This window comes from Sorex araneus, chromosome X (assembly GCF_027595985.1).
Source record: "Sorex araneus isolate mSorAra2 chromosome X, mSorAra2.pri, whole genome shotgun sequence".
Taxonomy (NCBI): Eukaryota; Metazoa; Chordata; class Mammalia; order Eulipotyphla; family Soricidae; genus Sorex; species Sorex araneus.
In genome coordinates, this window is record NC_073313.1 from 205,644,697 (window position 1) to 205,672,455 (window position 27,759).

The 27,759-nt window shown below is 42.5% G+C and overlaps 1 protein-coding gene across 4 annotated transcripts in view; it reads right to left on the reverse strand.

The window, feature by feature from the left end:
* Positions 1-1,166: 1,166 nt before the first annotated feature.
* Positions 1,167-27,759, reverse strand: part of SLC25A12 (solute carrier family 25 member 12) — a 201,645-nt gene continuing 175,052 nt past the window's right edge. For all 4 annotated transcript variants that reach the window (XM_055120201.1, XM_004601148.2, XM_055120202.1 and 1 more), the window contains 7 exons: positions 25,066-25,118; positions 24,764-24,844; positions 10,210-10,350; positions 7,726-7,864; positions 4,565-4,723; positions 4,335-4,425; positions 1,167-2,241 (listed from right to left, as the gene is read on the reverse strand). In XM_055120201.1, the coding sequence (XP_054976176.1) occupies positions 2,040-2,241; positions 4,335-4,425; positions 4,565-4,723; positions 7,726-7,864; positions 10,210-10,350; positions 24,764-24,844; positions 25,066-25,118 (866 nt within the window). In that variant the 3' untranslated portion in view covers positions 1,167-2,039. The remainder of the gene's footprint in view (positions 2,242-4,334; positions 4,426-4,564; positions 4,724-7,725; positions 7,865-10,209; positions 10,351-24,763; positions 24,845-25,065; positions 25,119-27,759) is intronic.

Sequence of the window (27,759 nt, forward strand, 5' to 3'; positions counted from 1 at the left end):
AACCTTTTTGAAGTGGTGATGTATGTGTGAAAACAAATTCATATATTTCTTGATTATTCCAATACTAAATACCTACCTAATGAAATATTACTACATGCTCTCAGATATGTATGAAATCTTTCCCATTTACTTTAGCATTATCTGTAATAGTTTTAAAAAAATGAATCAAAGTCAATAAAGGAGAATGTATAAAGAGTTATCATAATCCATAAAATGGAATGCTATGTAACTGCTAAGGAAACTTTTATGTTTGAACTGTCATAAAGTGTTCTCAAAGACATAGTAACTGAACCAAAAATAAGTAGTATAACATACACGTAGCATAACCCTAAGTTTTAGATATAAATATGTACACAAACATAGAGATGTATGGAAAACATTACAAATGTGCATTAATCTGCTAGCTGAGGTTAGCTTGGAGGGAGGGTGTGCTAAGGCAGAAGGCCCAGCAAAGTGGACTCTTACTGTTTTACATGTGTGATATAAATCTTTTGTAAGAACATACCCATAGAGGCGTACTTCTGTATTTTTAACAGGAGGTAACAGCAGAACAACTGGATTGCTATTTGTTCCATTCCAGTGAGAACCACCTAATATACTTGGAAATAACTTGCTTTCAAAGCTAATTTTTTTATTCCCAGAGAACCCTGAGTGAGTCTGTAACTGTGTTACCGGGCTGTCAGCCATCAGTTGATGAGTGCTATGTAGGATATACTAAGTGACTCAGTCCCTCTCCAAGCTTGCCCCTTGAAAGTATTTGCATACATTCTCATATCCCAGCTCATTGGCAATTGCAATGTTTTCGCAAAGCACTTTGCTAAAGTAAATAAATTCTGATGCTACCCATCAAAGCACAACCATGGCAAAGTGCTGATGTGGCTGTCAAGAAGCATGTTTAGTTCCCAATTAGTAATCACACCCTTGTCGAGTGACTTTTGGAATAAGTCATTTGCATTTGGATTCATATGGAAAAACCTAGGCCCCACTAAGTCAAGCTTTTTCATTTCCTTCTTCCCTCCCCTCACCCCACTAGAGCCCCTTTACAGATCAAACTCTTTCCCATGGAAATGGAAGGGGGGAAGCCGCATCATGAATTATTTGGTATCAGCAGTAAATCAACATTAAAAGCACTATACGCTTACTTAGGAAGAAAATCCAACTACATGTTTCAATTTTGGTGTGCATTTTATTTTGACTGGAATCATAGCCATATGAAGGAAAATTGCCAAAGTGTTCCTTAATCCTTGTAGGCCAGATCCTTGCCTTCATATGTCAAGGGAAGGGAAAAGCCAGTGTGATGCTGGAGTCTCCAGCCTGCTTCCACGCGCACGCTGATAGGACAGGAACTGTCTAGAAAGTGCCTTTTGATGAAGATCTCCACATAGTACAAACATAGCATCATCACCCACAACTGTCAGCCTGGTCCTCTGCGTCCACTGGCATATGCATTTTATTTTCCAAAAGATCTTCTCCTCAGTGATGTCAGTGCTAGGTCTCATCACGCCTCAGCAGCAAATACCCCCTTTATTTCCAGAATGCAAAACAAGCTAGGAAGTCAATACATCCAGGATTGATGCTTTCTTTCCATAAGTCACCAAGAAGAGAATGAATTTCATTTTGATACATTTATTTTTATGTGATTCTTAATAAAACACTTTCAAAACATTCTGTACATCTCAAGCCACTCAAGAACTGCATTACGTTCTATAAATGTGATTTGTTGGGATGAGGTGCCAAGATGTCTCTGTACAAAGATGTACAATATGTACAGTCACGGTTAAGTGCGAGCTGTGCAAAGCAGTCTAGAACACTAACTCATGCCAAGGCTTAGAAAACATTTCAACACATAAGACTAAAGCTTGAAACTGCGCTGTGTTTTTTCATTTTTTTTTTTTCCTGGGCAGGTGATTACCTTATAAACAAATATATGTATATGTCATATAGAAAGAGTACTCTGACTCCTCAGCTCAGGGGGCGCCGTGCAGCTGACTGGATGGTTACAGAGCTGCTCTGAGCCTTGACACTCAAGGGTCGTCTCGTCACTGAGCTGTTGCTGCTGCCACCTTTGGGTGGGACCCAGCGACACTAGGGGTTTTAAATTTGGGAAGATAAAGGCCAAACTTGTTCTCAATGCCAGCAATAGTGGCTGTGGCGAGTCTGTATCCACCAATGTGATCAGGACTGGCAGGAGGAAGGTCGGAAATGCGTGATTTAGGTGTTGGTTCTGAGCCGGAGGGTTTGCTATAGAGAGGAGAGAGGGGGAAAAAAAAAACAGTGGTTAGCTCCCCCAAGACCTGTGAAGAGGGCAGGCAGCGGTGATTTCAGTAGGACTGCCTGTGCCACGTCGAGTCTCCTTACCCTCTGTGCTGTTTGTCATGATTTGCTGCTGCTGTGAAATCAATGCATGTGTACATTTATTTGGCTTAAAAGAGCAAGGCCGGGGGGGGGGGGGGCTGGAGTGATAGCACAACAAGGAGGGCGTTTGCCTTGCACACAGCCAAGCCGGGTTCGATCCCCAGCATCCCATATGGTCCCCTGAGCACCACCAGGGGTGATTCCTGAGTGCAAAGCCAGGAATAACCCCTGCGCATCGCCGGGTGTGACACAAAAAGCAAAAAGCAAAAAAAAAAAAAAAGAGCAAGGCCTCAATTTCAATGCTCATATATAGAGATATATATGAGAAAGATCAGAAGAAAATGATTAATCTACAAAGATTAATGCCTTCTGGGAAGCAAGTTTATGGGGGTGGGGGGTAGTTCTCTTTTCTAAATCATCCACACTAAGTATAAACTATTGGAAATTTCAAATGTTATTTATTTGGGGGCCACACTTAGCAATGTTCAGGGGTTACTCCTAGCTGTGCACTCAGGAATCACTCCTGGCAGTGCTCTGGGGACTGTAAGCAAAGCTGGGATCTGAACCTGGTTGGGCTTGTGTGCAAGGTAAGTGCCCTACCCGCTGTATGATCTCTCCAGCCCCTATTTTATTTTGACATAATTGAAAATCCAACTTTTAAAACAGAACCTAAAGGTTAATACTGAAATTATTTAAGGATTTAAGTCTCGGTTTTATTACTAAATGTGGAAAATAGAAGTGCCTAAATGGTACTATCCTTAGTGTAAGACCCCTTTTTATTTAAGTAACAACTGAGCTGATTTTGTGAAACAAACCCAAATCACCTTTGTTTTCTTTTCTTTTCTTTTCCTATTGGTTTTGAGGTCACACTTGGCAATGCTCAGGGCTTACTCCTGGTTCTGCACTCAGAAACTGCTTCTGGTGGTACTCAGTGGACCATACATGGTGCCAGGGATAGAACCCAGATTGGCCACATGCAAGGCAAGAGCCCTACTTCTACATTGTCTCTCTGGCTGCAGAGACCTCACTTTTTTATTCAAAAGCATATTGTCCACTCAGTCTTTAAGCAGAAATAGGGTTCACAGGTTTATGGGCTGTGTGGTGAAGACTCAACTGTGGGATTTGATCCTCTCTTGAAGGCCAATTATTACCTGCTCTGGGTGGAACCTTTCCCATCCATCAAATTCAGTAATTTCTCTTCTTCCAGTGCGAGCTTCAAGTGGCCCAGTTTCTGACTAGAACTCACCAGTGACCATGACCATAACCACTCTTTAAACTTCTTTTGTATGTGATGGGGACTTTCTAAATTTTCCTTTTGGTGGTTCTGGAGCCATACTAGATGATGCTCAGGAGCTACTCCTGGCTTGGTACTCAGCGGTATTCAGAGGACCAAGTGGTGCCAAGCACTGATTGAACCCAGACCTCCTGCATACAAAGTACGTGCTCTAGCTCATTAAACTGTATCTCCACCCTCCCTTTTCTTTTGTGTTTTTCAATAAAGTAGCTCTAAGCACATCTACAAACTACCTAATAAATTACAAAGAGTAATGTAATTTGGAAGGTATTAAAAAAGGCTTGACTAGGGAACTAGAGTGGTAGTACAGGTAGGGATGCTTGCCTTGCTTGTGGCTGACCCAGATTATAGTCCTAGAACCCCATATGCTCCCTTGAGCCCCATCAGGAGTGATCCTCAAGCTCAGAGGCAGGATAAGACACACCTCAGGTGTGACCTAGCCCCGTACCCCCACCAAAAAAAAAAAAAAAGCCAATTATTTTCATACCTTTAAACTTTACCCAAGTAGCTGCTTGGTGCTCAGAATGATGTTCCCTGCCCACATCTTACTCTCCTGGTGCCACAGCATCCCATACTTACTGTTGTTGCAAAATACACTGATCTCATACGTGGTCCCCGAAGCCCTGTGTTGACTGCACAAAGAGGGGGCACTTTCTCTAGAAAGGAACTGCACAGCTGTACTTACTGGCCTCCAAAATCAAGGTAAAACCACCGCTGGAGAAGTTCATAGGTAACCAGGGTAACACCAAACTGGGGAGAGGACCGGAACACTCGAGCTGCACAAGAGAGAGAAGGTGTAGGGGACACCAGGATGTGTGTGAGTGCCCGGATGGCCATGGCAAAGCCAAACAATGAGCAATAGGAGCAGGACCCTGATGATGCCAGGCCGCCCTTCCAGATGGCCTTTGTGCCTACCTGCAGTCCCTTTCCAGAAGGCCGAGGGCCCTTCCTCCCGGAGTATCTTCCTGAAACAGTCGATGACCCCAGTGTAGGTGGTCTGGCCAGCACGGGCAGCCACTTGCAGTCTGGTCTTGATGACATCAGCAGGGGTCACCAGAGAAGCAGCAGGCACACCTTCCAGGAGAAAGGCACACACACTCAGCCCAGGGGCCTCAGAGCGACAGAAGCCCTGCTAACAGCCAACAACAGAGCTCACAGCTCCAATGCTCTGACTCCGCGCTTGTGAAACAGAAGCCTGTGCAGCAGTGAAAACGGCAAACACTGCTCAGTGCAGGAAGACCAAAACGCTTTTGTTTTTCTTTCCAAATTAGGAAAATCACTCTTTATTGCATAATCCCAACGCACTGTGAGAGAGAAAAGGGCAGCAAAGGACTCAGACAGTCCCCAAGTGTTCCTTAGCCCTTTTGGGTTTCAATTCCTTCACAACTTACTTTCTCTTAAGACAGGAATCTTTCTTTTCAGGTACAGTGAGAAAGATAATGTCAACTTAACAAGCCAGTAGATGGGTTGACACCAAACCACAGAGCTTGGTGCTAATGTCTGTCCCCTCGCTGTGTGGCTGAGTGTCACTGCCCATGTTCACCCACCTGTTGGAGGGCTAATCTGAAGAGGGAACTTGGAGGCCTTTCAGCAAGCATGGCTTTGTCAAGCACACATGACAAAGCCATTACCAGTGGCGCAGAGGCTCGGCTGAGTATAAAGGAACCACAGGGGAACGGAGCATCCATCTCCCAGCCCGAGTTCCCTGGGGTCATGGTGAAACTGACCAGCAGCAGAACAGAGACCAATTTCATAACCATTTATGAAACCAGACAGAGAACAAAGGAGCAACATAACCTCCCCGAGGATAGAAATTCCATTTGGGCTGAGCAGCTTGGAATCACAACCGGGCAGACGGAGCTCGAGGAGCACCCTCCCGGCCTGTGACTCTGAACCTCATTCAGATGGAATCAGGAAATTGCTTGCCTCTAGGCTGCTCTGAATTCTAACGTTCTAGGTGCTGCCTGCCAAGCTTTACTGGTCTAAAATTCACCTCTGCAGGCCAACATGAAGCATCTCTGGCAGCAAGCTTTGTTGGTGCTGGCATTTCCTTGGAAATGCTTTCTTCGTCTTGTCAACAACTGGCAAAATACCTATCCATGACTGGGCTGATCTTTTGCTGGTTTTTTCTTCTGACTGGGAAATGTTGAAGGCAACATTTTCTGGTTACCATTGAAAAGCTGAGAGACTATTGGGGCCAGAGTGCTAGTACAGTGGGTAAGGGCATTTGCCTTGCACATGGCCAACCCAGGTTTGACCTCTAGAATCCCATAGGGTTCTCCTAGCACCACCAAGAGTGATTCTTAAGCACACAGCCAAGAGAAACCCCTAAGCATCACTGGGTGTGTGACCCAGAAACCAAATAAATAAATAAAAGAATTTTCTGTTTCCTGGGAGAGTTTTTTTTCTTTTTTCTTTTCTTTTCTTTTCTTTTCCTTTCTTTTCTTTCTTTCTTCTCTTTCTTTCTCTTTCTCTCTTCCTTCCTTCCTTCCTTCCCTTTTCTCTTTTCTTTCCTTTTCTTTTCTTTTCTTTTCTTTTCTTTTCTTTTCTTTTCTTTTCTTTTCTTTTCTTTTCTTTTCTTTTCTTGTCACATCCAGAGATGTTCAGGGGTTACTGCCGGTGCTGCACTCAGGAGTTACTTCGACGGTGCTTGGGGGACCATATGGGATGCCAGGGATCGAACCCAGGTTGACCACATGCAAGGCCCTACCTGCTGTACTATCACTCTGGCCTGCTTGAGTTTCTTAATTATTGTAAGCCATTCCCTGCCATCACAAGGGAGAAGAGTGTGGCCCACCCCAACATCCTTGGAGCCAAGGTTTGCTACCATCTTCCACCCCCCCACCACTCACACACACCCCACACTTCACAAAGTACCCCAGTGGTCTGCTGTGCTTTGCCAGAAGAATGAACCCAAGGAGAGCTACAGAATGCCCAAACCCAGACAGTTAGAACCCAGTGAGCAGTACAGGGACAGAGTATGGGTTTGGGTTCCCCTCTTCCATTCCTACTAGTGATGTGCTGCAATGGGAAGCCTTTTCCTTCCTGTCATTTCTGTGTGCGGGTGCAACCAAGGACACGCAGTCCTCCATTCTACTGCATGCCAGTTCCTTCATACCTCCAGAGAAAGGTTAGACTGTCAGAGCAGATGGAATGTCTCCTGTGCCTAACTGCCTAATTTGGACTAGATGAAGGTTTCCATTTGTTCCACTGACATTTACTGAGCTCCTGTTAGTCTCCTGCTGGTCAGGCAGGAAAGGTAAGGATGAAGACACTGGAGTCCTGCCCACAATAAGCTCCCAGTCTAGTTCGGAGGATAAAACTTAAGCAAACAACCATGAATCAAGACATAGTGTGAGCAAGAGGTGTTTACCTTGCACACAGCCAACCCTGGTTTGATCTCCGAGTACCCCCTAGGGTACCTAAGTCCCATCAGGAGTGATCCTTAAGCACAGAGCCAGGAATAAGTCATGAGCACCACTGGGTGTGCCCCCAAAACCAAATGAAAACAAACAAACAAAATAGACAAGTGTGAGGGAGAGAAGAGATGTGAATGAGCCCTTCCAGCCATGAATGGCTCGCTGGGGTCTGATGCAGCAGACAGGAGGAAGGGCAGCTTCATGAAGAAAGCTCGATATTGCCGCAGACAGTGTGGCTTCCAACACAGAGAATCAGAAAGTAATGATCAGCATGAGGTACAGAGAGAGCAAGTGATTTCAAAGTGAACTTTTCTATCTCAATGCTTAGCGGGGCTACACCCAAGGTTCCAGGGGCTCATGGGGCTAAGAAACATGTTAATGATGAAAGCCCAATTTAGATGGGCAGATCTAATTTGGCTCCGAGTTGCTAAGCTGCATTAAGCTGTTTATCCACATTATGCAAATGTAATTAACTCTCATCAGGATTACAGCACATCCCACAAAGGAGAGAAAGTGATCATATTTAATTTAAGTCAGATACAAACAATAACCCTTTCAGAAAGAAAGGGAAAGAATACACAGAAATTTTGTATTTGTTAACGAGAACAGAGGGGCGGGCTCTTGGGGTTAGGAAAAAAAAACCAAAATTGTATTTACCTGCCATGGCTCCAGCTGTAAGGAGATTTAAACCTCCCACACGTCCGTTTTCATCAGCCAGAAGTAGTTTGCAGTGAGCATAAACAGGAAAATAGATTGCGGAGAAGGGAATGTCTCGGAGGAAACACGCTTTGGCACCCTGTCACACAGTGAGGAAATAGCACAAAACAGTTGTATAAACACGTGTGAATGCCCCAGAGAGCTCCAGGGTGGCAGCTGAGCTGTCCCTGAAACAGCTACTGGAGTGAAACAGAAGAGAAAAGGGAGAGTCCTGGCAGGGCACAGCGACAGGCTCCAAGCCCGAGAAAGAGGTGCATTCCGGAGTCCTGAGTTATTAACTGCGGAGTGATGTTAGCCTGACAACCAGGAATTGTCTGGCATTTCTAGTACAGATCCAGTATTCAGGTTTCCTGAAAATCCAATTCTCACACCTCCAGACTGCTTATTCGACTTGGATTCTGGTGGGTGTAAGAGGGAGAGGGAGGGGGATAGACTTGGAATTGCCAAAATAATAGCTTGATTCCAATACAGCCAACAGAGGCAGCCCCCAGATGAACAAGGTGTTAATTCAACCCCAACTAGCATGAAGCCTGAAGTACAAGGGATGAAGCTATGGATGGGGGCGGTAGGAGGAAGATATACAGGAAGGGAAAAAAGGAGCCACTTTTTCCTTCTTGTCCCATTTCTATAAAGCAGAGACTCTGGGGCACCTGCTAGCCCACCCCCAGAGGGTTTGTCTCGTGACTCGCCCCGTCAGTGGCTTCCCCAGCCAGCAGGGCAGCCCTCGCTGCTCACTGAGGAGCCTCTCCCAGCCAGAACAGTACTCCGGGCCAGGGACTCTATTTTTTAAAAGCCAAACCCCAGCTTTTAAAAAAGAAGACAGGAGGAGACTCTCTGGTGTCGTTATAGAAAGAAAGAATAGTAACTCCCTCTTATAGGGAATTTGGAAAGGGAATGTGTACAAAATTCGCTCAAGATGGGAATTCTTGGTTTACTGGTCTCCTAAGAACCCTGTAGGTGTGATTCCAATTGAGAGACACTCTAATTTCTAATTTGCAGTTGTGGAAGTCAATTTACACATTCCTATAGCGATGGATCTATAAATAAAACAGATGCTGTGGAAACACAGTTGCCTATAGGAGCAACATTTATGTATTACCCCCACCACTTATACCAAGTAAAAGAATGGGGAAAAAAAAGACTAGTTCTTGTTTAAGAGAAATAATAGCTTCTGCTCCATTACATCTGATCTGTAATGACGGGAGTAAGTATGCCTGCAGGGAAGGAATCTGTTGACTGGCATTTTGCTAAAGTACAGTACACTGGGGGTTTTGTTTGGTGTTTTCTGGTTTTGTTTTGCATTTTATTTTTGAAATTTTTTGGTTTTGGTTTGTTTTTTTGTTTTGTTTTGTTTTAGGGCGACACACAGAGGTGCTCAGGGCTTACTCCTGATTCAGTGCTCAGGAATCACTCCTGCTGGGCTCAGGGAACCACAGCTGGATGCCAGGGATAGACCCTGTGTGACTGTGTGCAAGGCAAGCGCCCTACCTTCTGTACTGTAGCTCCAGCCACTGGCTTTTGTCTTTTTATTTTTTTTTTAGGCATTCATTGCTGATAAATCCTACCACTTCGTTTATTAAAAACTTGAATCTTAGGGGCTGGAGCAATAGCACAGCAGGTAGGGCATTTGCCTTGCATGCGGCTGACCCGGGTTCGATTCCCAGCATCCCACATGGTCCCCTGAGCACCGCCAGGAGTGATTCCTGAGTGCAGAGCCAGGAGTAACCCCTGTGCAGAGCCAGGTGTGACCCAAAAAGAAAACAAAAACAAAAACAAAAAAAAACTTGAATCTTACCAAACTCAACTACCATCTCACTGTGGTCAAGTAATGAAGACAAAGAGAAGCTCCTTTGGGTAGATAACGAGAGACACTCAGACTCAAAGTAATATAAGACAAGTTTGAAGTCTTAGAGGAGCCTAATGGGAGAACCATGAAATGGAGGCATCCCAGCCTGAGATAAAGACCTGAACCTATAGATGTGGGGCTATCAGCCCTGCAAGTGTGAGGGGCCACTGTCCTTGCTGGCAACTTCATAACTAAGGGAGGATGACCGCTGATAAAGATATTTGGGTATCCTACTCCCTCTCACAGAAGTGCCCCGAGTTTTGCTTTTTTTTTTTTTCCTTTTTGGATCACATGTGGCAATACACAGGGGTTACTCCTGGCTCTGCACTCAGGAATTACTCCTGGCGGTGTTTGAGGGACCATATGGGATGCTGGGGATCGAACCCGGGTCGGCCGCATGCAAGGCAAACGTCCTACCCACTGTGTTATCACTCCAGCCCCTGAGTTTTGCTATTTTGTTTGATTTTCTACCCTACGAATTACCCTGACTGACAAGACAATCCTCCGGAGTGTGGCGAAGAGTCTGGTTGCCACATCCTTTCACTGAGCTCCACTGAGCGACGCGGGGCTCTACCCACCTTATACAGACCAAACAGGCCCAGGTCCCGCAGCACATTCAGGGCGCTGACTCTGGGCCCCGTGGTGATCTCCCCAGCTACTTGCAGGCGAATCTTTACGATTTCCAGGGGGTTGGTAAAGATGACCTGAGAGCCGCCAGCCTGCAGGCAGAGACAGACAGAAGCAGATTTTTACATCAGAGTGGGCCAGGTCTCTGAGCAAGGACAAACCAGAAGCGCCTCCCAGTTGTTGCTCATTCACACCTCCCCCTTCCCTGAACAGCTGCTCTGTCACACGCTGGGTGCTCCTTACAAGTCTGGTATTCTCAGGTCCCTCCCACCCCCAGCCACACCCAGAGTTAATCAGCTCCCTTGGGGAAAAGTGAAGCCAGATATGGCAAGAGGGAGCTCCAGATAAGGCAAAGAGACTAGATGGCAGAAAGCTGGCTGACATCTTTATTTTTTTTAACCATTTTGATTGGGGTACTGAGATTTATAATACATTGTACTCTTCACGCATATGTTATTCCATCACCATACCCATTATTTTGGAAGAGGCTGGCAAGCTCCCCGTGGCATATTCAATATGCCAAATACAGTACCAATAACAGGTCTCATCCCCCTCACCCTGAAAGAACCTTCAATTGTTGGGAAAGATGAGTCAAGGGAAGGCTGTTAAAATCTCAGGGCTGAGATGAATGGAGACATTACTGGCGCCTGCTCCAGCAAATCGATGAACAATGGAATGACAGTGATACAGTGATACCCATCATTTACAAGCTGGACCTACAATGGCTCCCTTCTCCCTCTGAGCAAGCATTTGCTCCAGCTCCCCACCACTCCTTGGAGAAATATTACAGCAGGAAGGGTGCTTTCCTTGCACATAGCCAACCCAGGTTTGGTCCCCAACACAACAAACATACAGTGCCCTGAGCATTACCAGGAGTGATCCCTAAGTGCAGAGCCAGGAGTAAGCCCTGAGAATAGCTGGGTGTGCTCCCTCCTGCAACTTTTAAAAATAATATTAATAATAATGATGATGATCACTGTCACTGTCATCCCGTTGCTCACTGATTTGTTCGAGTGGGCACCAGTAACGTCTCTCATTGAGAGACTTATTGTTACTGTTTTTGGCATATCCAATATGCACGGGTAGCTTGCCAGGCTCTGCCGTGCGGGCTCCATACTCTCGGTAGCTTGCTGGCTCTCAGAGAGGGGCGGAGGAATCGAACACGGGTTGGCCACATGAAAGGCAAACGCCCAACCACTGTGCTATCGCTCCAGCCCCAATTATGATGATGATGATGATGATGATGATAATAACAATAGTAATAATAATAATAATAATAATAATAATAATGAGAGCAAGAGGGCTGAAAGCACTGGAGCACATGCTTTGCACGCAGAAGGCCCAGGTTCAACCTCCCACTCAAATGGTCCCCAGAATACCTCTATGGGTCATCCCTGAGCACAACCCTGAGTACTGCTGGGTATAACCCCCAAACAAACAAAAGTATCCATTCCCCTTCTAAATAATTTTCATTTGCATATCCTCATGTCAACTGTAGTTGAAACACTATATTCATCTGCACGAAATCCTAATTATATTATGTGATCCTAATGTCACTTCAACAGCCTGTCGCATGTGAAATAGGAGATGTGCCACGCCTGCATAGTACAGAAAGACTATAGTCAACATCCACGCAACTCCCGGCGGCATTCAATGACATGTCAACACTTTACCTTTACCCTTATTCATGTCCTCAAACCCACAGTCACCCTAGACCCCCTTCCAGGGGGGTAGAGACAAGCCTCAACCCACTCTCCTGATAGTCCTGAGGCTATCGATACCTATCTCCAATGGTTCCAATCCTGCCCCTTTATGCCCATCAGCAGGCACATCTGCCAGCACTGGCACAAGAGTCCTTTCCTCTTCGTGCGAATCTTAGCATCCTTGATTCCCCAGGAGGTAGATTTTGTTTGTGTCCACTAAGCTTGGGGGTGCTGTACCTCTCTGAATTTTTTTGCAGGCTCACTCATGACACAATCCAGACCACGGCATATACGGGTCCCCAAATGACTCAATTTCACATATTGATTCACCTACTCTTGTTCTCATTCTCTCTCTCTCATTCTCTCTCCTCCTTTCTCTCATTCTGTCTCTCTCTCTCTCTCTCTCTTGCACTGCAGGGCAAGAGAAAGCATGTCAGTGTTTCAATCTAAGCAAACAATACTTTCAAAAGGACTGCTGGGAAAAAAATTATGTTAAAATGATAATCCAAGTACTTGCTCCCTGAGCTCATATTAAAGATCAAAGCAATTGAAAAAAAGTTTACTATGACCCTGAAACCTCTTATGAAGATAATGTTTGCAAAGACTATCTTTGGGAAAGTATGCTCTTGTTCTAAATAAAAGCAGATTCAGAAAAAAAAAAAGAATCAGATTTTATTATCTCCCAAATTTGCCACCACCAGACAACACAAGCCCCTAATGCCACTCATTAAGTTGGATATTATGATTAAATAAAACCAAATTTCTTTTGTGTTCCATAATCATTAGTAAATCAGTACTCACACAGAACTGGAGTCTCCTGACCCCGCTTCACAGCCCCTCCTCCCTCTTCTCTTTTGGGAATAACAGCTTTTACTGAGACTTGTATTCTTTTAATAAGTCCTCACAAATCTTTCTGAGTATAAGGAACAGGCTTTCCCTTTAAAAAGTAGAACTAGGGGCCGGGGACACAGTACAGTGGGCAGGGTGCTTGCCTTACATGTGGCCGACCCCGGCAATCAATCCCCGGCATCCCATACGGTCTCTCAAGCACAGCCAGGAGTGATCCCTGAGTGCAGAGCCAGGAGTAACTTCTGAGCACTGCCACATTTGGCTCCAAAACCAAAATGCCCTATGGCAGACAATTTCCTTCCTTCTTACTCTCTATCTCTACTTTTGGGATTATGGTTTGCAATACAGATACTGAGAGGCCATCATATTTAGTCCTTTATCTACCTTCAGCACCCATATCCCATCCTGAGCAATCCGGCCAACCATCTACATGTTGATTTTAATGATGCACCCCTGAGGCTAGAATGATAGTAGGCGTTTTCCTTGCATGCGGCTAACCTGGGTTCAATCTCTGGCATCACATCCCTGAGCAACACCAGGAGTAATTCCTGAGTGCAGTAACAGGAGTAGCCCCTGAGCATCCCTGGGAGTGGCCTCCTAACCAAAAACAAAACAAAACAAAAAGATGCATCCCTGAACATGTTATAACACAGGCAATGAAAGACAAAAATTATACATTTTAAAAAATCAGAATATGCCTAGGAATATGTAGATAAGTACTTGTCAGATACACTAAACTTAGGGAAAAAATAAAGATTACTATTTAAGTTGTCTAAAATATTGATGTAATACAGCACTTACAAAGAAACAGACATGGCAAATACATGAGCTTTAACTTAATTTTTTTACTTGTTTGGGCTTTTTTAGGCCACCCCCAGTAGTGCTCAGTGCTCACTCTTGGCAGCATCATGGGACCATATGCGGAGATCAAATGGGAGTGAAGTGCTTGCAAAGCGGCACATTAACCTCTATCTTGTCTCTCTGCTCCCATGATGACATTTTTTAAACTCTGAGGTTGGCCACTAAGACCATTCATGTTAAACTAGGGACAAAAATGTGCAATAAATTCAGTCACAAATGAAGAAATATCTACTGACACAGAATGAGGATTATGATGTTATCACATTTTAAGCATTTTCATTTTAAGAAACAAATACAGAAAAATAACATTTTTTCTTTATAAATTTTATCACTAATGTAATAATAGTTGGCATTTTCCACTTTGGAGAAGCCCATGTTTACTCTTGAACACACATCTCTTGCATGCCGAAAGTAGATAATGGACCAAACACAGTGTCTATGTTGTAAGCCTTAATGCCCAGAAGTAAAGAGAGTATGGGGAATATTGTCTGCCATGGAGGCAGGGGGAGGGAGGGAAAGGAGGGAAAGAAGGAGTTTACCCGGGATATTGGTGGTGGGGAATGTGCACTTGGTGGAGGGATGGGTGTTTGATCACTGTGTGATTGTAACCCAAACATGAAAGCTTGTAACTATGTCATGGTGATTCAATAAAATTAATTTTAAAAAAGGTAATAAATAGTTCATATAATCTGTTCAATAAAAGACTAAAGCAAGACCTAAAAAAAAAAAAGAACACACATCTCTTTCTCTCCCCTCACACTTCTCTAAATCTCTTTCAATAAAAAATGTTTTGCTTTAGAAAAAGTAATAGTGTTTTACAGGGAAAAATATTGCTTACAATAAGTATAAGCAATGAATACAAGCATGTTAAAAGTATAAAGTTGTGAAATAAAAATATGGGAAAACTTCTCAATTTAAAAAAGCTCCTGGGGCCAGAGCAATAGTACAGCAGGTCAGGTGTTTGCTTTGCATAAGGCCAACCCAGGTTAGACCCCTAGCATCTATAATGTACCCAACATCCCCAGCAGAGATTCCTGAGTACAGAGCCAGGAGAAATACCTGAGCACCGAATTTCACTATACCTTTTATCACAAATTCATCAAAATTTACATAGTGAGGGGCTGGAGCAATAGCACAGCAGGAAGGTCATTTGCCTTGCATGCAGCTGACCTGGGTTCGACTTCCAGCATCCCCCGGGCACCGCCAGGAGTAATTCCTGAGTGCATGAGCCAGGAGTAACCCCTGTGCATGGCCGAGGTTAAGAAAAAAAAAATTACCTAGTGATCCTAAAACAATGAGTTATGTATGGGTTAGAGAGATGGTGAAACAGGTAAGATTCTTGCCTTACACCACCCAATCTGGGTTCATCTCTGTCATTCCATATCATCCCCGAGTCCCCACCAGGAGTAATCCCTGAGCACAGATCCAAGAGTAAGCATTGAGCACAGTCAGGTGTGGCCCCAAACAAACAAAGCCCCACAAATTCCTTATAGACTACTGTCCCATTGTAAATTTTGCAAATTAAATATTTGTTCTTGCTGTTTTGGGGCCTTACCTGGGCTGTGCTCGAGGTTGACTCCCAGCTCTGCACTCGGGATCACTCCTGGTGAGCTCAGGGTACCATATGGAGCACCAGGGAGTGAACCTGGGTCAAATACATGCCAAGCAGGCACCCTACCTGCTGTATTATCTTTCCAGAGTTAAGGGCATTTTTAGAAAAACTAGTTAACATAATTATCTGTGGATATAAAATTTTTAAAAGGCTTATTTGCTTATGTACATTTGAACATAAAAACAGAGCTCACCAAATATAGCTAATAATCTGAAATCATAGAGAACTGAATGTGCACATTTTCTAATTAAACCAACTGTTTCATTTGTCATCTTGCTGCTGCTTATACTGATGCTTCTATCGGGTAACACTCTTTTTAATACCTTTGGTAAATTTTGTTTCGTTTTCTTACCAAAGTAAGAAAATTGGCTTCGAATCCTCTAATAGATTTCCCTCTTTGAATCTGATGCTCTATTTTGATGATATCTTTTTGTTTGGGGTCCACAGCCAGCTGTGTTTAGGGCTAACTCCTTGCTCTGCACTCAGGGATCCATGTGTGGTGTTGGGAGACAAACCCAGGTCAGCCATGTGCAAGGCAAACACTTTACCTGCTGAACTATCTTTCTAGCCCTGCTTAATTTTTTAAAGGAAGGTAAGCATTTATATAAAAAACTTCCATGCCTTCTGTTTTCAGAATTGTTATTCCTTTGTACAAGAGCTGAATTACAAAGACTCACTGAGAGGGAACAAATCTCATTTTGAACAAGAGTTACCCATATGCAGCAAAAGTGGAAAAACTTCCATGTAATATTGTGTCAGACACATTTGGGGGAGAGGGGCACACACCGGGCAGTGCTTAGGGGCCACTTCTTGCTCTGAGCTCAGGGGTCACCCTTGACAGTGCTTGGGGACTGAATCAGGCGTGGCCATGTGCAAGACAAATGCCTTTACCCCTCTACTATCTCTCCAGTCCTCACATACACTTTAAAAATTGAGAATAAACCAACGAACACTGACATCCAAGGTTAGAAGAAACAGATGCAATATTGCCATGTCCCCTTCCTCTCGGCAGAGGAGGCCACGGGACGGCAAGGGGATTAGGGCTGTCCAGCCTCCTCTCCTCATTATCCTCCCCCGGGGCAGAAGTCACCAAGAGCCGGAGCCAAGTCTCTCTTTCCTTCCTTCTTTGATCTATTGTCTCCAGGGCAGCAAACTATTTCCCTCCAACCACAAAATGTCCAAATTCTGAACAATTCACTATAAAGCCTTCCCTTACAGAGATTAATGAAAATCTAATTTCAATTTTGCGCCACTGCAGCTCTTTGAACAGACGTATAAAAAATGTGCATTTAAAATGTGCATTTAAAATGACCAGATTAATGAAGGCTACATTGTTGTCACTAGGGCTGACTGAGAAGAAACAGAAAAGGACAGTCACTATGTTTCACATATTATCAAATAGTCTTAAATATTTTACAAAGCCATGGAAAATACTATGTTTCTTTCTAAGATGTTCTAGGATATTTATTTTATTTTATTTTATTTTATTGAATCACCATGAGATAGAGCTATCCATGGTGGATAGCTAGCCACAGCTATCCATTACAAAGCTATCCATGATTGGGTTTCAGTCATACAATGTTTCAATACCCATCAACACCAGTGTAATTTCACAGCACCAGTGTCCCAGTTTCCCTCCCACTTCTAACTTTCTACCACCGCAGCCTGCTTCTGTGGCAGGCCTCTCTCTCTCTCTCCCCCTCTCCCTCCCTCCTTCCTCTCTCTCTCTCTCTCTCTCTCTCTCTCTCTCTCTCTCTTGCACCCCTCCCTTTTGCAGTATGGTTTGCAATACAGATGCTGAAAGGTTATCACATTCCTTTACCTACTTTCAAAATCCAGTTCTTGTCGAGTGATTTCCAACTATAGTTGCCATACTGGATTCTCCTCTACCTTAAATACCATCCGCCCCTCCCCACCCCCAACCCCCCACCACTGACCAGTCCTCCTGACCCCCGTTTTCCCTGGCCTTGGATATTAATCTCATACTATTTTTTTTAATACTAGGATATTTTTTAAATGGGGGTCCGGGGCTCAGCCCAGTGGGCTAAGCACAGGTCTTACAAGTGTGTGGCTGTGGATTTGATCCCTGGAGCTGCCCCCCAGGGGCCCTGTGCCAAGCAAGGACCTAGCGGCTCTGCTGTTTGTGCGTGTGGTCTCGGGCACAAGGCAGCCAGGTCTGTGTGAGCACCACAACTAGAAAGTGTAAGACCCCCCCAATCCAGTGATTCCACTTCATGGCATCGATTCCCAAAAAACAAAAACGCTAATTTGAAAGGATATACACACACCCATTTTCATCGCAGCATTCAGCCAAGACATGCAGACAATCCAAAAGCCCAATTACAGATAAATATATCAAGAAATTGTGGTATATATATATATATATACACAGTAGAATGCCATGCAGCTCTAAGAAAGAATAAAAGCCCGCAATTTATGCAACATGGACATCATGCCAAGTGAACTCAGAAGGAAAGGGGCAGATACAGAATGATCTCTCTCATATGTGTATAAAGATACACAGCAAGGTAGCAACACAGGGTCAAAGGCAACACAATGGGAGAAATGATCCAGAAAACTGAAGGGGGGCATGGGAGGAAGGGGGTTTGGGGTCTTTGGGAGAGTCAGGGGCCATGGGGAGGGGGAGGGACTACAGTGGTGATGGGTGTGGGCTGGAATCATGCGCAAGAGAAACCATTATTAATAACATTGTAAACCACAGAAGCAATCAAGTGTATAATCCCCAGGCAAGTGTAACTAAAGAGCTTTAAACGCCCCTGTCCAGTGTGCAACACACAGCAGGCATGAGCTTGAGTGCCACAACTGAAGTGCTGTGAGCGCTGGTGAGCAATACAACGAGAATGAGCATACCCATCCCACCTGGGCGTGCACCCCCCAGAGGGCAGCAAACCAGAATGCCCAAAATGAGTGAGTGAGTGAGTGAGAGAGTGAGAGAGAGAGAGAGAGAGAGGGAGAGAGAGAGGGAGAGAGAGAGGGAGAGAGAGAGAGAGGGAGAGAGAGAGAGAGAGAGGGAGAGAGAGAGAGAGAGAGAGGGAGGGAGAGAGAGAGAGAGAGAGAGAGAAGTGCCTGGCATAGAGGCAGGCTGGGGTCCCAGCCTTGCAGCTGAGTGTACAACCCTAGAGATCTGTGACTGAGTGTGCAAGCATCCGAGCCAAGTGTGTGTGCCAACTCTCTCATCAAAGTAACAACGGAAGGAAAGGGAAAAGAGGATAAACGGCACATTTCTGTTTCTCAGTGATGATACAAATCTATTAGGATTAGGGTCTGAATATATCATATATAAAACAGAATGCTAATGAGGGTCCTGGGAAGAATCAAAATCTCTACATGCCTATTGTAATTCCTTTTTGACATAAATATTTAAGAGTTTTTAACTAGTATGCTTATGTTTGTTCATAAAGTTAGAACCACACTGACTCCTGGAGACAGGACTTGGAGAAGCTATTTCCAAATGACTCATTAAAAAGATGCAAGTTGTAACTGCTGAGGATGACACTACTTAAGGAGCTATTACTAGATTCTTTACTCCCCAAATTAGTACATGCTCTGATACATGGGCCTCTTGTTATACGCGTGTGTTGGGGGGAGGGGGGCCACACACAGGCATACATACACTGAAGGGAGGATGCAGGTTTATAAGAGCGAAATGATTCTAGGTTTGGAAGGATGTTGACTATGCCAATAATTTTGTTATCTTAGACAGTCATCACTTTTTTATATCTTGGTTTCCTTAGATGACACCAGGGACAACCCCTACCTAGCATTCCACTGTGAGCATGTGCATGCGCAAACATACACACACCCACGCACATTCACACGGTCACACACACACACAGGTTACTACCACATGCCTTTGTCCACTCTTTTTTTTTTTTGCTTTTTGGGTCACATTCAGCGATACACAGGGTTACTCCTGGTTCTACACTCAGGAATTACTCCTGGTATTGCTGGGGGACCATATGGGATGCTGGGAACCGAACCCGGGTCGGCTGCGTGCAAGGCAAATGCCCTACCCGCTGTGCTATCACTCCAGCCCCATTGTCCACTCATTTTTTTGTGGCACTTAGACTCCCTCCAGTGCTGGACTGTTGTAAATAGTACAGTGATGGTAACTGGGAACACATATCTATCTTTGTATTTTTTATTTCAGTTTGTAAGTAAATATACAGAAGAGGAACTACTGTTTCTTATGGCAAGTCTATTTCTTTTTAAATTTTTTAAATTTTTACATGAGTCACCGTGAGGTACAGTTTCAGACTTTCATGCTTACGTTTCAGTCATACAATGATCGTGTACCCATCCCTCCACCAGGTCTATTTTTAATTTTTTGAGGCATACGCTATTTTATATAGTGGTTGAACTGATTTACATTTCAACTACAGGGCACAGATGTTTCCTTCTCTCTATGTACTGTAAATACTTGCTGTTTCTTTTAAGAAGTGGGGGGAGGCAGAAAGAGATTGTACAGCAAAGGTGTTTGCCTTGCACTTGGCTGGACCGGGTTCAATCCCAAGCATCCCATATGGTTCCTTGAGCACCTCAAGAAGTAATTCCTGAATTCCTGAGTACAGAGCCAGGAGTAACTCCTGAGCATCACGAGGTGTTGGCCTCCCCACTGCCCCCAAATTTTAAAAAATAAATACATACTGCATTTTTGTCTTTTTGATAATTCACATTCTTTTTTTGGGAGGTGGGGAGGGATGCATACCTGGCTGTGCTCAGGGTTTACATTTGACTCTGCACTCAGAGATCACTCTTGGTGGACTCAAGAGACCATATGGAATGCCAGGGGTTGAACCCGGGTCAACCATATGCAAGGCAGAGCTTTGCTTACAACTATACATACTATTGGTCGATTTCCTGATAATTCACATTCTATCAAAATACAAAGTTACCATAATTCTATTAGGTTAGGACTGCTAAGTATATATCTAAGAACAATGAGAACGTAAGTCCATCCACACAAAATTTTATCAATGAGTGCTTACTGCAAAATTATTCATAACTGTCAAGGAAAGAAAGAAACCAAGATTAACAACTGATGAATGAATAAACAAAATATGGAACACCTATTGATGGAATATTACATGAAGTACTGATAATAAAAAGCATGAAGTACTGATAATTCTACAATATGGATGAACCTTGAAAACATTATGCAAAGTGAAAGAACCTAGTCACAAAAGATCACACACTGATTATTCCATTACATAAAATGCCCAGAAGTGGTGTCTCTATAGAAATACAAAGGGTTTATTTTTTTGGTGGGGGTTGGGGGGGCCTGGTGGCTGTTTGGTAGGTTTTTTGGGTCATATCCAGCAGTGCTCAGAGCTCACCCCTGGTGGTGCTAGGGGGGAGCTCTATGGAGTGCCAGGGATCAAACTGGGGCCAGCCACATGCAAGGCAAGTGCCTTACCTGCTGCACTAACTTTCTGACCCATTGAAATAAAAAGCTGATTAGTCATTGAGCAAGGGGAGAAGGAGAAAACTGATATGGATGACTAAAGAATACCATGCTTCTTTTGCTGAGTAAAAAAGCTTTATAGTGTTGAGGTAAAAGTTTCACAATTTTATTTTTTATAAAACATTAAATATAAGCTTTATGCGGGGAATACTGTATGTTACATAATTTATGTATCAATATAACAGTAAATTTTTTCTTAAACACAGCAGGCACTCAATTAATAAGAATGAATAAATGAAAAAATAAAAAATGAAAGAGAGAAAGAAAGAAAGAAAGAAAGAAAGAAAGAAAGGAAGGAAGGAAGGAAGGAAGGAAGGAAGGAAGGAAGGAAGGAAGGAAGGAAGGAAGGAAGGAAGGAAGGAAGAAGGGAGAGAGGGAGGGAGGGAGGAAGGGAGGAAGGAAGGAAGGAAGGAAGGAAGGAAGGAAGGAAGGAAGGAAGGAAGGAAGGAAGGAAGGAAGGAAGGAAGGAAGGAAGGAAGGAAGAAGTTTGACTAAAATGGTTTGAATTTCAGTATTTTCCATCAACCAAGTACTGATACTACTGAGCTTTTAGTTTCTTCAAATCTAGTTTGGAATAATAATGAGTTAATGTCTACCAAGTGTTCATCCCAGTACAAGATGCTCAAGAAATGGTAGCTATTATGATTAATTATAATCATAAGCACATATTTTCTTTGGTGATATGTAGAAATGAAGCAAATCATGATAAGGAATTCTACACTCAAATTACACAGTGGAATATGATTGCATTTACGATTAAGTTTCATCTGGTAAGAATAATCAAGAACTATCCTTTTTCTCTGTGAGATATAAACACATCCACATTCTGGTTCTCCACACAGAAAGATAGGATCTCTAAACTCTTTACAGCTTTGATAGGTTGTTGAGTCAAATAATGAATGTACAAAAGAGTGAGTGAATGAAAGATAGCAAATATGAACCCATATGAACTTGGAGAGCAAAGTAGCCCGAATTGGCAGTTTTTGGCTATTTACTAAGTACTGGTTCTCACTGTAGTTTTATTTACTTTCACTCCGATTGAAAATATTGAGATAGTAACTATAGGATGTTCATCCCAGTTATGAGTCCCAACTGCTCGTTAGCAATCTAGCAAATTAGTTACATTAAAAACAAAAACCAGGAGTGAGGGAAATGGCACAAAGGGTTGGGAAGCAGACAGGCCTCAGGGTCCTTCTTCCCACCTCACTGGGAGTGACTGCTGAGCACTACCCAATGTAGCCTCCACACCCAAACCAAAAAGAATGACTAATAAAACAAAAGTGAAAACCAGGGGCTGGGGAGATAGCTCAAAGGGGCAGAGCAGATGCAGACCCTGGATTCAATCCCTGGCACTTCAAGGCCCTCAAAGCAACATCCAGTGTAATCATGGTGGCCTCCCTGTAACACTGCATCACTTGGGACCCTCCCCAATAATAAAAAAAGAGGTAAAAAAAATGTTAATGATATTATTAATATTTTAGTTGAGTGGATGGATCTAATATTCATTTTATTATGATATAATTATTATCAGTCTACTATTTTTGCATGTATCAAGTATCAGATTCTTTTTCTTTATTTTTTGTTTTTTGGGCCGCACCCGGCTATGCTCAGTGTTAATACCTGACTCAGGGATCACTCTTGGCAGGGCTCAGGGATAAAAACCCAGGTCAGCAAAGTGCAAGGCAAGTGCCCTACCTGCTGACTCTCACTCCGGCCCCTCAAACATCAGATACTTTCAAAACCAGCATTAAACAGAACAACAGAAAAAGCCTGCAATGCCTAAGAACAAAATGTATTATTATCTATCTAGTGGAATAAAAAAGGTAAAGTGCTGATACATAAGGACCACACATTTTTTTTTTCTTTCTTGGTTACTTCAAGATCTAGTGACTGTCCATCATTTTCCCTACAACGGCAGAGACATTTCAGAGCAGCATAATTTCCCTCACATACACAGGGAACTCGGGCACAGATCCTCGTTGGTCCTCTACTGGGGAAAACACTCCCGCAAAGTGGCAACACTGGCCACTAAGTTTGAACCATTTAGTTAATTGACCTGCATTAGATGACTATGTTAGGTAGACCACCTTTGATGGAGAGTTGTTTTTTTTTTTTTTTTTTGCAAGAACAGCAGCATTCTTCTTACTTGCTAGCACTGAGAACCCTCAAGCAAACAGGGCCATTGGACACTGCATTTCACACCATCACCACCCCTGGGTGGGGAGATGAGCTTCACAGTAGACCCTCTTCCCAGTGTTTCTCTGGCGGCCGCTTACCAGGATTCGTTCAGGAAATGGAGCATTCCTACCATAGTGCCCAATATTTTACAGATACATCTTTTCACTTAGGCTTCATTCTCTATGGACTTCTGGGAGAAGTAGCAGGTGATACTCTACTGATCATGCACACATAGTGTGACTGGACTAAGTGAGAAGAAACTCAATCATTACAATATATTTTATCTCTCTGAATGATGAGATTTAGGAAGAGAGAAGCAGAAAATGTTTGAGGTGAAGAAATGCAGGCTACCGAGTCATTCTGCTTAGTGTCCAGAATGATCTATTTTCACGCTGTCGATTTCTAGACAATTCATCAAAGCTTCCAGTAATGAGTCATAATTAAGAAAGAGATTTAGAGTGTCAACATAAACCTCAAAGCTCCTCAGACTTCAATAGAAACCCCCAAAGTTCAAACTCTAAAGAGGATTCATACCTGGAGAGAAGAAAAGCACCAAATATCTGACTATGATTTAACACTTAGGTTACATATCAGACACAGGAATGAGCAAAAACCTTCACCAATGAAACAAATAATTAGCCACAGGGAACCCAGAGAGCACACCAGCATATTTCTGGAAAAGATATGCCTATACGCTAGTAAAACTGAATTTAAAAATGTAACCAAACTGAAAGTAAATTCCTTAAATATTTGAGTGGCAAAAACAAAAGAGTTCTCTCATTAGACAAGAAATAATGACAGCATTTAAACTCCTCTCTCTCTCTCTCTCTCTCTCTCTCTCTCTCTCTCTCTCTCTCTCTCTCCTCTCTCCCCCACCTCCCTCTCTCCCCTTTCTCCCTCTCTCCCTCTTCCGTAAGAACTCTGGTTGTAGAAAAGTCAGGACCCAGGTATGTGCCAGGGCTGACAAATCTCATCAAGAGGAATCCAGAGCAGTTTCTCTCTCTCTGACCCTCGGGCCATCTTCTCTGATTTAAAAGCCTCAGAGGTCACTGACCTCATCACCTCAAGTTCCATACAACTGAGAAGGGTTTAGCCAGGACTGTCAGCCAGCTCAACTGGAAGTTATTAAGGGTTTTAAGAACAATCTGGAGTAAGTAAGATTTAAATAAATTGCTTATTACCACATGTGAAATGGACACCACAAATAAATTAGTTGAGCTGAAAACTTACATCTAAATCATACTCCATTTAAAGACAGAGATTGCTCTAATCTCTCTAACTAAATATAATTAAAGTAAATCCCCGTGTTAAGAATTATCTGTTATCTTCAATATAGTTATGGCTGTTACTTATACTTCCTGGTCTCTACTGAAGGAAAATTACAATTTTATCACAATGGTTTGTTCAGTCCTACACCTAAAATACAAGGGACCAATATTAATTTATTAGCCCAATACTAATATTCACACACAAAGTTAAAATTCCAGCTAATATATAACTTCACACACTACATTACTGGTTTTTTTTTATATTTTCAAAATATATTTTATATTTTTTTTATATTTTCAAAATATATTTTATATTTTCACATTAGAACTTTTAATGTGTAGAGGAAACCAAGCTGATAAAAATACCACCACTTTTCTGAAGTCAAAACCAATTAGATTATGCAATGAAACTTAAAAATCATTCCATATGGTTGTTGAGAATATCTTAGAATTCCCGAGTTCAGATGGAATGTCACTCAGATAGTAGATCTATATGCAGAGAACTAAAGGAGCATGTTTTCCATGAGAAACACCCAAATTAATACTTACACAACCTCCAGCAAGGATTTCTGCATAAAGTGGAATGGAGCCATCTCTTTTGGTGAATTTGTCTCGAACAAAATCATTAACCTAAATTAGAAAGACAATAGTGGTTAACCAGAATTCCCAACAATTTGCTCTACTGTTTTTCCAAGTGAACAAAATATCTTGTGATAAAAATTAAAATTATCCAGTATATACATATAACTCTAAAATACGACTAATGTCTTGATAGTCTGCCAGTCTCAAAGATGCCATTTTAATGTTTGGCTTAATGACAATTTAAACAACAAAATCAATGACAAACTTACAGTCAGTTTAATGGCCTTTTCTGGAGCAACCCCTATAAGCTGTGGTATCAGACCTGGATAAACAAAGAGAATTGTTAGCAATACAAATAAATCACACATAAATACAAGGAAAGGATTTCTTCATATTATGTATGCATTCAAACACTTTACAGTTTTCATTAAAAGGAAGAAAAAGCCGAAAGCAGACTATAGAACGAACATGAAGGCCACTCAATACTTCTATTGCAAACTACAACACCCAAAAGGAGAGAGAACAAAAGGAAATGCCCTGCCGCAGAGGCAGGGTGGGGTGGTGGGGGCTGAGGTGGGGGTGAGTGGGAGGGATACTGGGAACACTGGTGGAGGAGAATGGGCACTGGTGAAGGGATATAAACGATCACTTTATGACTGAAATGCAAACATGAAAGTCCATAATGTGGACTTTATGTGAATGTACCTCACAGTGATTCACTAATAAAAAATTTTAAAATAAATAAATAAATACATAAAATGGTGACTCTAGCTTGTACCAAAAAAAATTTTTAAATAAAATAAATAAATAAAATGAAGAAAAAGTGGGGCTGGAGCAATAGCACAGCAGGTAGGGTGTTTGCCTTGCACACGGCTGACCCGGGTTCAATTCCCAGCATCTCATATGGTCCCCCGAGCACTGCCAAGAGTGATTCCTGAGTGCAGAGCCAGGAGTAACCCCTGTGCATCACCGGGTGTGACCAAAAAGCAAAAAAGAAAAAAAGAAGAAAAAGAAAAGACATTGGGGTAGAAGAGACTGTACAGTGGGCAGTGTATTTGTTTCGTATGCATCCGACCCGGGTTCTATCCCTGATACCACATGTGGTCCACCAAGCCCACCACACTTGACAGTCCTCTTTGATCCCTGGGCACAGAGCCAGGACTAAGCTCTAAGCACCACAGAATATGGCCCCCAAACAAAACAAAACAAATAAAATTTCTTAAAAATTACAAAAAAATAAAATGGAAAAATTATTATTCTAAACACTGTTTATATTTATATATATAATTACTTATGCTCAATATAACATTAGGCTTTCTTGAGACTATATCCATTTCTTCCATTTCTTAACAATGCTTCTTTTTAGGACTTAGTTTTCCAATGAGTTGATTATTATAGAACACCAACTCCCATAATTTTCTCCTTAGAGAAACCCAGAATTCAGTACTCATTTACAAGGAAGCTCAACTGCAAATTAAAAAAGTCGGTTCTAACTATCATTTAAAAGAATCTCTGAAAGGTATAGGCCCATTGTATTTTTGTATACTAATGTTTGTCAAACTTAAGACATTTCAAAACCATCCCCTAAAACAAGGGAAATTATTATTTTACTTAGAAAGTTAAATTTCCCAGGCGGCAAACTGGAAAAATATATGTACATATTAAAAATGCAGCATCTGTAGATATTCATAGGGCTCAGCTCTCTAAAGCACACAAATTATCCAAATTGTTAGCATACTTTTTTTGCATACATTTTATACACTGCTAACAATAAACATTTTCTATCCCTTAAATCACCCAGCCAAGGGGGTTAGGTATGTGTTTGCACACTCACTGCTGATCTTAAGCCTACTTTGAGGATACTGCTGAGTGATTTTCTGTGAGTTGAGAGCCAGCAAGTAATTTCATACATACAGGCTACTGTCAGTCAAAATGAATTATCAATGACAAACACAAATCCACACATACCTTTAATGGGTAGATGACTGATTTAAAAGAACACATCAGCAGATGGCAGTCTTAACTCTCTAACCCTCATCATTATCAAGGTCTATTACTTTTAATCTAATTCCCATACAACTATGTCAGCATGAATATGTGTTTCACAACTTGCCTCAGTAAGGCTCATGGGAATTTAATAAAATACTGATTTATGTCATTTTATCATTGTTGCGCCTGTAAGGAAATTTAAGCTAATCTGTCAACAATCTTGTCAATCATTTGACAGAATAATGGGCCAGTTCTAAGCAAAATATAACAATCTCAATAATCATAGTATTTACATACAGAACTTCTACCATCTTCTCCTAATACAAGAATCCAACTCAAAAAAAAAAAACAAACAAACCCTGATTTTATCTGCTCTCATCCTGAATAAACCTAACTATCTCTCCACCTTCTGCACCAATGTGCTATATTACTATATTGTGTTACTTAATTAACATGGCATTCATGTTCGTTTTGTTTGTGGCCACACTTGACAGTCCTCTGGGCTTACTCCTGGGTCTATGCTTAAAGATCTCTCCTGGAGGTGCTTAGGGGATGACATGGGGCACCAAGGATTGAACCTGGGTCAGCTGTGTAAAAGGCAAGCATCCTGCCTTCTATACTATCTGCGTAGCCCGTAATTAATACAATATTCTTAAGTGAATATCTGTAAGCATCCATCACTAAAATGGCTAAACTGTGCTATATCTGGATTCCTTCTAGTAGAGGTCATTCCCTTTAGAACAACACACACACACACACACACACACACACACACACACACAATGATTCAACAAAGAAAGATTTAAAATGGCGGGGGCGGGGGTGAAGGTCTTAGCTCCCCTCAACCCTCAGCTTCCTTTTAAATATGAAATATACAGATTTCAACACAGTTTCAAGTATTCACATGCACCCACCGGCATTAGGGACTGTGCCTACCTCTTCCCACAGAGCATATGCAATATAGCTAAAATGTA